Source organism: Ostrinia nubilalis, chromosome 5, assembly GCF_963855985.1.
Source record: "Ostrinia nubilalis chromosome 5, ilOstNubi1.1, whole genome shotgun sequence".
Lineage (NCBI taxonomy): Eukaryota > Metazoa > Arthropoda > Insecta > Lepidoptera > Crambidae > Ostrinia > Ostrinia nubilalis.
The window spans coordinates 11,365,428-11,378,412 of record NC_087092.1 but is presented as its reverse complement, the minus strand read 5'-3'; the positions used below and the strand labels follow the sequence as shown (position 1 = coordinate 11,378,412).

Sequence of the window (12,985 nt, the reverse complement as noted above, 5' to 3'; positions counted from 1 at the left end):
AAAATAATAATTGAACATTTAAATAACGTCTTCTTGATTTAGATTAAAGTCCTTATTCCTATTGTAATTTTAATTTAATTTATGGACTTGTATAAAAGTTTTAAATAAATACATTTTATCATTTTGTGTATTTTTCTTTTTTATTACTATTTCTGCGCTACCTCGAGCAGTTACCTTGAGGGATAAGCGCCCTGTTTAATTTATTTGCGTAAGAGACACGTGACAACATGTGCAAGTATTTTTAGTCAACTTCTGGATTGACTCGTCCCTCAGTCAATTAGCCAAGATTCGCCCAAGCGTTCAGAATATTATCTCATCTCCAAATTGGAGTGCGTACACCTCAGTTTTACTTTTTAGGCTGACCTAAGCCTTCCAAAATATTATTGGCTAACGGGATAACTTTTCCGTGTCTGAAGTTAAAACTATTTACCTATGTAACCTCTATATCCGGTTTTGCTGGTTTAACAGACTGATATTTCCTCCTGTGTTGAATCATCCGATTCTTTTGATATTTCGAATCACTACTCTAGGTAATAGTTATATGACCTCAATCGCATCGAGGTTCTTCATAACGATTATGGTATTTCGGTAGTAATCGCATTACTACTCAAGGAAATACATAATATATATAAGGTCTCGCTGATGGTTTACAGGTTGATTATTCGAAATCATTGTTTCAGTACAATTGAATATAGTTTCTTATTTTATTTAAATAGTTTAAACAAAAAATCTGATAGGTAGGTCCTGTATGTAAATACACCAGCCAAGTAAATTTAGTTACGTTCAATAGCAATTATGATAGCAATGGACGTACTCACCTTACGACACCGTTTTTCGGACGGGGCGACATAGGTCGCGAAGGGCAGTTGCAGAGCAGCTGAACCACGGCGGGGTCCCACCTGGGCGCACGGGAAGACGACGGGGCGGCGGGGCCAGTGGTCACGGCAGGCGCGCCGTGCGGAGGCACGCAGCGCGTTTTTGTTCTTGTGAACTGTATGTCGGTAGTAATCGCATCACTACTCTAAGAAACTCGTATTTGACCTCAATCGCATCGAGGTTCTTTATTAAGATTTTGGTATTTCGGTAGTAATCGCATCACTACTCTAAGAGATTCGTATTTGACCTCAATCGCATCGAGGTTCTTTATTACGATTTTGGTATTTCGGTAGTAATCGCATCACTACTCTTAGGAAATACATAGATTACCTTAATAGCATTAAGGTAAGATTCCATGAACATGGTATGAACTTTATCACAGCACAACTCACATCACAGCACAACTCAGTGTTAAATTAGGAACCAATATATTACGTACCTATGTACGAGCACAGATTGAACATAGTCGAAAACATTTTGCCATTCCTTTTACAGTTGGGTAAAAACAAAATAATTGTTTTAAATATTCCCCAAACTCATCTGCCTCTCGGTCGGTACACTCTTGCCAGAGTGGTCGTAGTCATCATTGTGATTCACGATGAGTGATGTTTTTTGGAATACGGCGCGATTCCTCGCAGACTGCAGCTTGGCAGGCACTTTCGTTGGCGGAGCACTTACTTGCGGCCTTGATCCGGTCTCCTGATTCCCCAACAGGTAGCCATTATTATCCTCCAAATGTCGCGTCGCTCTAGACGACGTAATAACTGTGTATTTTATCGAAATGTTTACTTTTATGGTCATTTCACATTTAAACACACACGAAGCACACACTTTTTCCAATTTAATTTAATTTAATTTTTGCGGCACGAACGAGAAATTTCGATGTTACGATGCCCGCACTATCGAAGCGAATGACGACTCGACGGTTGGAGGGGTGTGACGTAAGCGTGCCCCACTACCGCCGGATATCGAGTCATAACAAGTACTTTTTTGTATTGTATGCTCTAAAATGTTCGATGCCTAGTACAATGAGAAGTGGACTACCTGGTAAATATGAAAATCTCGAGGATGCAGCGACGAAGTATAATTCAGAAATCGCTTAGCTCTAGCGCTTTTTCGTAAAAAAAAATGATGTGACAGTTAACAAACGGTATCAATTTCGGACTCAGATTCGAAGGTCTATAGTTCGATAGAACCCCACCACCGCTGGATTTACCCTGAATAAAAAAAGTATCCTGTAGGTAGGTTTTGATTCCTTTGCGAGTGTCGAAAATTTGTTGAAAATATCGACATAATCGGCTGTATCTTTTGATTGGCTTGGCTTAGAAGTTTGATATTTTCACAGCTTAAAGGGACAATAGACCTGAGTATTTCATGTGAATTTCAGCTTGATACGTCTACGCGTTCTTGAGATAAAGGGTCTTGACAGACAGATAGACGGACAACAAAGTGATCCTATAAGGGTTCCGTTTTTTCCTTTTGAGGTACGGAACCCTAAAAAGAACTTAAATGAAAGTCCTCGCTCTACGCACTCGCGTACCTACTTCGCTCGGTGAAGGGATTTCGAAATAAAACTATCACGAATATAATAGTAATAGCTTTAATATGTCTAACGATGACAAAAACATCGAATTACCTTAACAAGTAACAATTTACGTAAAATCAGCTGTTACGTGGGCTAACTCGATCTGCTCGAGTGGCGGAGACTGGAGTGCTCATTCTTATCCTTTATAATTAGACCATTTGTGTGCCCAAAGCAGAATTCCAACCCTCAGGCTTATTTGTAATGTTATTCTAACCTTTCGCTACATTTTGTCGCAAATTATAAATGTACACGAGGTGAACAATTTAGGAAATATCATGTGCGTTCTTCATAAATGTTAAATTGAGTGTTAGGTACCTAAGGTTATTCTAAAGCACAATTTAATCCTCCGATGTCATCTTTACAGGTTGGTTAGACTTAACAAAGCCATAGTTAAATACAAGTTGTACTTGTTAAAACTTAGATGAGACTGTAATCCAGTGCATAGTATGGTGACGGACGAAACATTATTTGAAACACGTTTCTATTCAGACTCAGATGTAATTTTTAGGACAATTCCATCGAATTTATTTATTTATTTAAGGGCTGATTTTTCAATCGTCGCATAACTTTTAACTGAAGAATAAAATTGTCATTTTGACATATTTTCCATACTGAAACTGTCAATGTGCCAAACTTATTCTTCAGTTAAAAGTTGTCCGACGATTGAAAAATCAGCCCTAAGACGTACAAAACAGGTTACAACAGCCAAAATATGATTTTAAAATACAGTACGATTTTATGGACTAGGTAGATTACAATTAATTTGTTGTTAATTGTAATCTACCTAGTAACAATTAATTGATTGAGATTACAATTAAATAGATATGTAGTTGATTTTATAAAAATAAATTGTGACTGTAACCTTACCCTACTCTTTTCTAAGGACACCTGAATAAAATATAATTTATTGCTATTTCTGTGTACAGTTTGCAGATGATAAAGGCGTTTTTACCCCACAGGCGGCCAGCATGGCGTCTGCGGCGAATGAGAACCGCAAGTTGCTGCAGAACCAAGAAGCGAACAGCAGGACCATCAACCACCCCATGGCGCTGCGCAAGCGACTGCGCCCGCCAAGGCAGCCCCGCCCCGCGAGGAGACTCCCGCAGGTTTGATCTATGGCACAATATTGGCGAATCTAGGGTTCTTTTTTTTCAGAGGGAATAGGGCCCCATCACAATCACAAATAACTGTGAAATGCGATCTTCTTTGCTGTTTTTGGGCAAAATTACCACTACCATACCATAATAACACTGATTTACCCTTAACTTAACAAAAGTACTTATTCTTTGGACGTCATTTAACGGGGCACTTTATAGCTAGTACATTTAAAACTATTTTAATTACCATCAGGATAACTATTTTAATTACATACAGGATCAAAAAATTGCAAACTTAAACATAAAATCACCAAAACATAGACACAGTGTGCAAAAATAACTTTTTCCATCTTCCGATCCTAGATTTATTTGAACCTCCAAGTTATTTTTCCGCAAAAGTTAAAAGTTCTGCTTACTTTGATATGTAAAACTAAGCAACAGGTATGTAAGACGTTTGGTTGTTAACTCACCCTATATTTATGGAGTAACCTGGATTTTTTTTGTTACTTTTATATGCCTTTGTAGATTAAACTAACCGGTCCAAGTTTATTTCAATTAGATTTTAATTAATTTGAAAGCACTTAAAAGGCTTCCTTCAGATCCATCTTTGGCGAAGCCCTAAGATAACAAACCTCTATTTCATACTAGTATATCCCTGTTTGGACTTACAGCAATATATGTAGTATTGAACTGTCAACTCTAATGAGATCATAAATAAAATAATATGTGTAAATAGAACATTATACTCTGAGATGATTGTCATTATAATAATACATTCCACATCAACTAGAATAATAATATGCAAATGGTTTCATTTGCCTTAATTACGTTTGCACATACTCCATTGGGCAAATTACAAAGGCGTTCATCCATTCCAGGCTTTGATCATCGGAGTACGGAAGTGTGGAACCAGGGCGCTGCTAGAGATGTTATACCTCCACCCTATGGTGCAGAAGGCATCAGGGGAAGTCCACTTCTTCGACAGGGATGAGAACTATGCGCTGGGCCTGGAGTGGTATAGGAGCAAAATGCCGATGTCTTTCAAGGGGCAGATCACGATAGAGAAGAGTCCTAGTTACTTCGTTACACCTGAAGTAAGTAACTTTTTACAGCTTTGTATGGTTTATTTTTAATTTAAAAATAAATGAGATAAATTAGTTCAGATTTCGGATGTCAAGAAATAATTATCGTACAATACTACAGCTACATTTTAATCGATATTCCTAATGCGATATGTAGGAACGAGTATGTCTGACCACTTGATAACAGTTTGAACGATTTGAAAAGATTCGTATAAAAGAAAAAAGCGAGTCGTCTTCTATGACTGAAATCCTCGTGGGTGAAGCTGTAAGAAGGAGTTAAATATTTTATTTAAAACAGAACATTCTTAATTGTTTTAAAATCTTAAAATTATTCACATAGACTCCACGAAATAATATCTGTGATCGAGAAATTAATGTACTTACGTAACGTTATGACGTTATGATGTTTATGAGAGTCATGTCAACCGTAGCCTACGGCTGCTACGCCGTAGCTTGCTATACTACGAAAATATAGAAACGTCTGTCGTTAGCTACGAGTACCTACAATCTACATTCATAATACATACAAAATGTATTCTGTTTAGTTTGGGTTGATTCGCTTCGAAACAGGTATTTGATGTCGTACACATAAGTAAATTATTGTTTCTAGTTTGATATGTGTTTTATAATGTGTTTTGTAATTTAATATTCAACTGGACTTCTAGCTACGAGAAACAATTTAAGACAGAATCTTTAACAAACTGAAACTTGTATTTAACTACACATGAACATGAAAGAAATAGTCTTCTTTACATTATGTATTTACTATTTATTAGTTCGTCGAAACCGATTGATCCACGGCGATGAAGCCAATGCCTCAACGAACTAATGTTCGTTCTGAGAAATCATTTCAATGTAAATCAATTTACATAAATCTTGAATACTATACCGTTGTGATTTGAATCGCATAAGAGCTTCGTAGATAAACTTTATATGAGAAATCGAGTTCTTAGAAGCAATTTGGATAAGCCGCTCACTGATATGAATAAATTGTATAGTATAATAAGTTTAGTTAAATATTCCTACAATTACTTATCAAATGTTAGGATTTTCACCCTGCACAACTATTTACTAAAGTATGAATAACATTTAGAAATAGATAAGACGTGAGCTTTTATTTTATTGAGTCAAGTTGTAAATTTTTTTAAAGCTCGTCAATCAAGGCGTTGGCTGAATCTCTTTATGACCTATGCTGTTCCTAGATGAGAACACTAGCGGTGTCCCATATAATTATAAGTTTTACCAAAGCCCTGAAGGTTCGCAGAGTTCTCACATAAACGAAGTCGAAATGGTCCGTATTGATTCCCCCCTTAATACTAATATTACTAATACTTACAATATATACCCGAGCGAGTCCGAGCAATAACAAACTCCTCAGTGTGTCTCCTCCTCATAGCCCAGGAGCCAGCCATTCTTTTATCAGAACTGAAACCACTCTATAATGGTTTGAATGAACGTGTCTGAATCTTTTGTTATCTTCTGTTACCTACGATAGGTCCCCTAGCGAGTCCGAGCCATGAACTCGTCAGTGCGTCTGCTCCTCATAGTCCGGGAGCCTATGACGCGAGTCATTCTTTTCATACTATATACTTGAACGATTCTGAAATGGTTTGAAAGAACGTGCCTGAATCTTTTGTTATCTTCTGTTACTCACGATAGGTCCCCGAGCGAGTCCGAGCCATGAACTCGTCGGTGCGTCTCCTCCTCATAGTCCGGGAGCCGGTGACGCGAGCCATCTCGGACTACACTCAGTTAAGGAGCCGCGCCACGCCGTCGGCGCCCGCGCACCCGCTGCTGCCCGGCCATCCCGTGCCCGACGCGGCCAAGCCGTTCGAACATCTAGCTATCTCGCCCGACGGATCTATCAATGTTGCTTACAGGTAAGTTATTTATTTATTTCATTACAAATAATGCATTATTTTCTTCACAGCTTCTTTTTTTTCTCAGCTATTTTACACTCTTGAAAACATCTCGCTGACAAATTCCAGGATTTGCATAAAATATTAGTTATGTATCAACTAGGTAGGTAACTACTACTCAAGTCATGCTTGAAAGCTTGTACTATCTTATTTTGTTAATTTTAAAGTGAGTCACATGAATATTTCAATTTATGAGGATTTTCTAATCTAAACAACTTGATCCGAACACTGTTAAAAACGTACAATTCAATGAACAGGGCGCAAGCTTACTGAATCAAAATTATCTATTATTATTATTCATTGAGTCAGAATCAGAATAAAGAGGTTTTACTTTAATTAATTATACTGTATTATATATAGCGGGCTCACTGTTAATTACAATTTCTCCCAAGGGTGTCAATTATCAAATTCGCCCCAAAATCCAAATTGAATGAAGTACGTAGTATCATGGTAAATACAGCATCTTATGCCTAGTTGTAATCTCGTATTTTGCAACAAAAATACAGTCTCTTACCATACTGTACAATATGTATGACAGAATAATGGTTTCCACAGACCAATAGCGATATCCCTGTACCACGCGTACCTCCACCGATGGCTCGAGGTTTTTCCCCGAGAACAGATTCTGGTGGTGAATGGAGACCTGCTTATCGAAGACCCTGTACCGCAGCTGCGACGCATCGAGAAGTTCTTGGGCCTGGAACACAAAATTGGTAAGTACTAAAAAATAATGCTCATTCAACTGGCAAAAATGTTTACAAAATAAAGAATAGATCAACGGTACCTTTGTACCTTGTCTTAATGTAGGTAGTCTAAATTCGTGCCCGAACTATAGAGTAAATAAAGAAACTTTCAAAGGAAATTTCTTTGTCGAAATCATTAAGTAACCTCCATACCTAATTGAAAACTAGTTCTTTTGTGCCTGTGTCTATTTGGCTGTATTTTGCTCTAAAAGAAAGATTACTTTGTTGTAATATAAAATGGATTAAAAATACATCAGTAGTCGGTACATAACTGAACTAGTTATTTTTTGCCTTTGTCTATTTATACTTCTATATCTTGCGCTGTAATAGCTAAAGAGGTCCCTTTTCATAACAGGAAGAAAAAACTTCTACTTCAACGAAACGAAAGGGTTCTACTGCTTGCGTAACGACACCACGGACAAATGCCTCCGTGAAACCAAGGGACGGAAGCACCCTCGCGTAGACCCAGCGGTGGTCACCAAACTCCGCAAGTTCTTTATCCAGCACAACCAAAGGTTTTACGATCTAGTAGGAGAAGACCTCGGCTGGCCAGAGGACTGAATATAAAACAAACGATTAAAGACCCAGAAGCAAAGCGAATAAAATCCATTTCGAATTTACCAACTTGACTACTTTTTAATTTCATGCCGAAGGCAATGCAACTTCGTATTTATGGCCAGTACTCTGCAACAAAGATCGCATTTTATTATTGATTCTCACAAAAACAAATGAACAATCGAATTTAAATTTTAAAATAGGAACACAGATTTAAACCTGGCATAAATTGGATTGAATCGTTCGCTAAGCTTCTAGGTATTTGAATTCGTTGGTAATGCCGCATTTTGCGCATCCCAGGTGCATGCACCATGTTGTGATCTAATACATATCAAAGTAATTTACACATATCAATAAAACATATCGTAGCTAGTAAGTTTTTTAAATCGTTTATGTATACATGTAGCATATACTTAGTATAGGGCATCTGGAATAAATTTATTTATAGCTAATTCATCGTACCTACTCAAGTAGGAATTGTTTTCGATATTAAAACATTACATTGCGTTGTATAAAGCGTTACACTTTATTTAGGTTGCCTACCTGTGTGAAAGAAAAGAGGGAACAACTGAAAATTTATGAAAGATAAAGATTTAGAAATTTGTTTAATGGTAGGCAAAGATTATTGTTGTTTTCAAGTTATCATGATAGTGTTTTTCACTGGCATTATTGCACTGATTTGTAAGACCGACCCACTGGAACCCTGAGCAATATATTTTTATATATATAATTAAGTATTGTGTGCAACCTTTATATTTATACAACGTTTATTATACAGATTTAATATTTTAACTGTTTGTGATGATAATTTCTTTTAATAGGATAAATTATTTTATATAGATATAGGTGTTCAGATATAAGTGTATAATGTAATAATAATATAAAAGATGAATGAATGTTGTAAATTTTTCGCTTTCTCTTTTTAGATGTCGTGTTTTGGTCAGTGTGTCTTTCATGTGTTTACGTTGTTAGTGGACGTGGTTTTCCCATATTACCTTAGGTATAACCCATACTTTCAAGATACAAAAATTGACAATTTAAGATAGCTTTTAATCGTTATAAAAATCTTATTTACATTAGATCCAAAACATGAAATAACACTATCGTCTAAAATCTAAATGTATATGACTATCCAAATTCTATAAAGTTTTAATTTGATGTGTGTGATGATACCTATTAATGCTGATTCTACTGAAAATAATAAGTTTAAACTACGGAGAGATATTAATATAAATTCGACGCGGGTTTTAGAAGTATTCTATTTAAGTAACGTAACGTCCAAGACTGAAGAGTTAGTTGAATAAGTCTAAGTAATACCTATTTAGCATAAAATGTCCATAGGTAATACGTAAGACAGAGGCCGCCACGCTTGCCCAGCCAGGCTGGGATGCGCGCCGTGATATACTTTATCGACGTCAAAATGTATGGGCAAAATCGATAAAATGGCGTGATAACCGCTTATCGTGGCGCGCATCCTAGGCCTACAGGACTCGACACCTTAACTTGGCACGACCCGGTAAAGGTGACCGTTCACTCTGTCGAAACTCGCGAATGTTCGCTCTGCCTTCATAAGTCAACATAAAGTACGTTCATTCTGCTCTGATATAGCTAAATCACATCTGAAATGTTGATTACTTAACAGTATTATCAAGTAATATGTAAATTGCTATAGAAAATTTACAAAATTAAGCTTTAAAAGCAGAAAGCTAACCAGACTACTACTTTATCTCCCAACCAACATAATGAATGAAACCCTTATTAGGAACCTTTTATAGACAAAAATAAACAGTTTTTAACACCAGGTCACCTAGAGAAAATGGGCAAGCGAATGATGACGGGTATTATTTTATGTTTAAAATAAAACAACGCACGTTACAAATTAATTATAAAAACTAATACAAACAACATACAACTTAATTAAGCGACACAACTTCTTTTTCACCGCTCTTGACTGATAAATTAGTGATGTTTTACCACACCTCTGTGATAATAAACCATACTCTTTCGCTCACACGAGTTATCTTAACTCGTAGCAAAATTTTAAAGAGCAGACATAAATCAATGATGTCTGTTTATTACCATCTATCTAGATGCTGAAATTCTACACTTCGACTCAGTAGAGTGAACGTTCACCTTTATCCAAAATTGAAAATGTAACTCACTGACGAGTTTTGTGTGACAATTCTAATTGATGCACGTTAGTTGTCACACAAAACTCACGACACGATATCATACGACACGGGTGATTAGTTCGTGCTAACTACTGGTTTTAGTTAAGTCAAGATGCACTTTTAAACTCGATTTAAGGCGAAGTTCTTTTACTAGGAATTTGCTTCCAATCCAAATTTCAATCAACGAATGTTTATATGTTTTTATAACCCAGTTTAAAGTACTTTAGACGCGTACGCGTATGTGAATAACTCCCTTTGTATGTAATGTGTAATAGTGAATAACACCTTACTTGATTATGAGCACTCGCTGCTAGGTTTGATGTATACAAGTTGCTTAATCTGTTAATTATTAAAATACCTATCCATTTCCTTAATTGCCTGTATAAAAAAGGTGCAATCAGCAAGATTTACAACTGTTATAAAACACAAAAAAAAATTGTAAAAAAAAAACTTGGATAATATTTTAGCAACTTGTATGTCAACAAGAATATCAAGCATATCAAAAATTTTCAATAATAGTTAAGTTTTTATTATAAGAGTTCTATAAGTTACATTTTGAAGTTAAGATATTTTATTTGTTTAGGACTAATTCAATAGTTGATAGATAATTTTAATCACTGTTAAATGTTGTGCACATTCATAAGGCGTAGTTAAATTTTTGATTAGGGCAATAATTTTATAGTAATTAACATTAATTTATTATGAATCAATTCAAAATATATTTATATTTTTATTGGGTAGAAAGAACTTTTTTCTACTTCTTTTGTGATATTTTTCATTATTTTTGTAATTGCATCTTTACCTATGGATTCTGATATTTAATTATGTTTTAAAAGTTTTAATTATAATACCTATATTTACACTAAATCAATTTTAAAAGTATTACCTAAATCTTAATGTTACCTACAATCCCTTGTAAATATCTTCTAACATTTCTTTCAATAAGTTAATTGTACCTACATCTTCAATAAAATATCCAAACTGGAATATTATGGTAAATTATTTCAAAAATATCCACATTCTCCTACATAATTAAAACCTGTTATTAGAAAAAGAAGAATTTCAACAAATAAACAAATTATAATTTTACCAAACAAATTCCACGAATGTATGATTTAATGGTAATTTATTCAAAAGAAACAATAATATTTTTAATAACAGTACAAACCATGGTAACAAAGTTTCAAATGCTTGGGTTTGCCAAGAATTTTACATAAAACAACTACCGAGGTAAACAACCGAGGCGCAATTGAGTTATTTAGTTACAGTTTGAAGCTTGAACTAAGGGTGCCGTCTCAGTAACAGCGGGAGCAAAAAATGTACTAAAACCAAATGGACAAGAAAGTAACGCTCTAGGAACAAGAAAATGATGCACGGCCTTGTATCACCGCAGAAAGATGGTGACATAATAATTTTATTGTCGATTACCCAAAGTTAAATGTCAATAAAACCTTCAGATTTCTCACTGCATAGACGACAGCTTATCAAGATAAACACTGTGACTTTTACTGTACCTACTGGGTGCTAAGTATTTTACAACAAAATGATTAGACGCGCAATATTGCTGAAACTAATTTCTGTCAGAAATCTCAGTAGTCAGGATCCGACTTTTATCAACGAGTTGCCTTTGTCTCTTCCGCGCATTGCACCGCTCGTCGTTCCGCGTTCCGCTGATATCGAGTACATCAAACTAACTTGGATTCAGTTCTAAACGAGGCGGTAGTGTTTGTCAATCAAATACACTGAGTTGTGAATGAGAATATTCAGCGGCTGAACTTTTATCGATTCGCTATTAGTAAAAATTTCGCCGTAACGCGAGGCGCGGCACCGCACCGCTCGCGTGCGATGATAGATATTTTTACATGTAAAGTAAGAACACGACGCAGCGACACCACTCCGGAGTCGTACCACGACCGCAATGCATCGTGCGTCCCTTATTAATAAACTCTGTCTGACTCTATCTCCCTTATTAATAAAAAGTTACACCCGGGATGAACATTGGATTAAAATGACATTTCCAACCTACTCGTAAATGACAATCTAGACCAGTGGGTCTAGACAAAGTGCAAATTATAATCGCAAACCAGTCGAAAAGTGGTCGAAAAGTCCCTTTTTTGTATGGAGTTTTGACGGATTCAATTTTCGATTCGATCAAAAAGTGCGTTTTGTCTAGGGGGGCAGAGTCCAAGTAGGGTGTAACTTTTATCTGTGCTTTTATTAATAAGGGGGTATTATGTTTAAATAGGTAAGTATAACAATGGTAATCATAGAATCCGCTTGAATTGGAGCATAATATTATGCAATGTCGGCTCCGAAAATAATATGATAGAAGGATGTTGTGTATCACTATATTGATGAAGATGGAGAAATGGTTTGCGAGATCAAAACAGAGGAAACGTAATGCAACTAACAAAAATCATTAAATTATTTAAAATAAAACATGTCATTTACTACAATATCGTCTTATTCTTACCTACACAATATCGTGAGTCGTTCAACTTTCTTAGAATGAGTTGTTAAGTAGCACAAAATCTGTGTAGGTACACAACATGAGGACATAAATTGTAGTTGCCCCAAGCCTCTGGACCCTGCAGCATCAATCACTCGCTTCCCTCGACGGTTACCGGAGGCAAATAGAGGTCACGGATGTAAGAAACATCACAGAGTATACAATAAGTATTTAAAGTGGGTAACTTGTAACACAAATATGTTTGACAAACCGTCAGAAGATGACGGTCCTCAATAATAAAAGTAATCTGCTAGTTTTAATGCTTTTATTAAATATACTCGTACACATAGCCTTTTAACTAATGCCAATTTTGAATCGCGTTTTGCGTATCACATCGCTTTCGAACTAGCCTTTATTACTCCATATATTATTTAAGCCTAGGTTGCATCATCTTACTTTAACTATGTATTACAAAATCTGTCAAACTCCATACAAAAACATCGATTAA

The 12,985-nt window shown here is 35.8% G+C and overlaps 1 protein-coding gene across 1 annotated transcript in view; it reads left to right on the top strand.

Annotated features, from left to right (window-relative positions):
- The window catches only part of LOC135072267 (heparan sulfate glucosamine 3-O-sulfotransferase 1), a 59,229-nt gene extending 48,466 nt beyond the window's left edge, over positions 1 to 10,763 (top strand). Inside the window, exons 5-9 of the mRNA XM_063966204.1 lie at positions 3,421 to 3,567; positions 4,437 to 4,652; positions 6,300 to 6,520; positions 7,115 to 7,272; positions 7,658 to 10,763. Coding sequence (XP_063822274.1) covers positions 3,421 to 3,567; positions 4,437 to 4,652; positions 6,300 to 6,520; positions 7,115 to 7,272; positions 7,658 to 7,863 — 948 coding nt within the window. The 3' untranslated portion in view covers positions 7,864 to 10,763. The remainder of the gene's footprint in view (positions 1 to 3,420; positions 3,568 to 4,436; positions 4,653 to 6,299; positions 6,521 to 7,114; positions 7,273 to 7,657) is intronic.
- Positions 10,764 to 12,985: the final 2,222 nt, after the last annotated feature.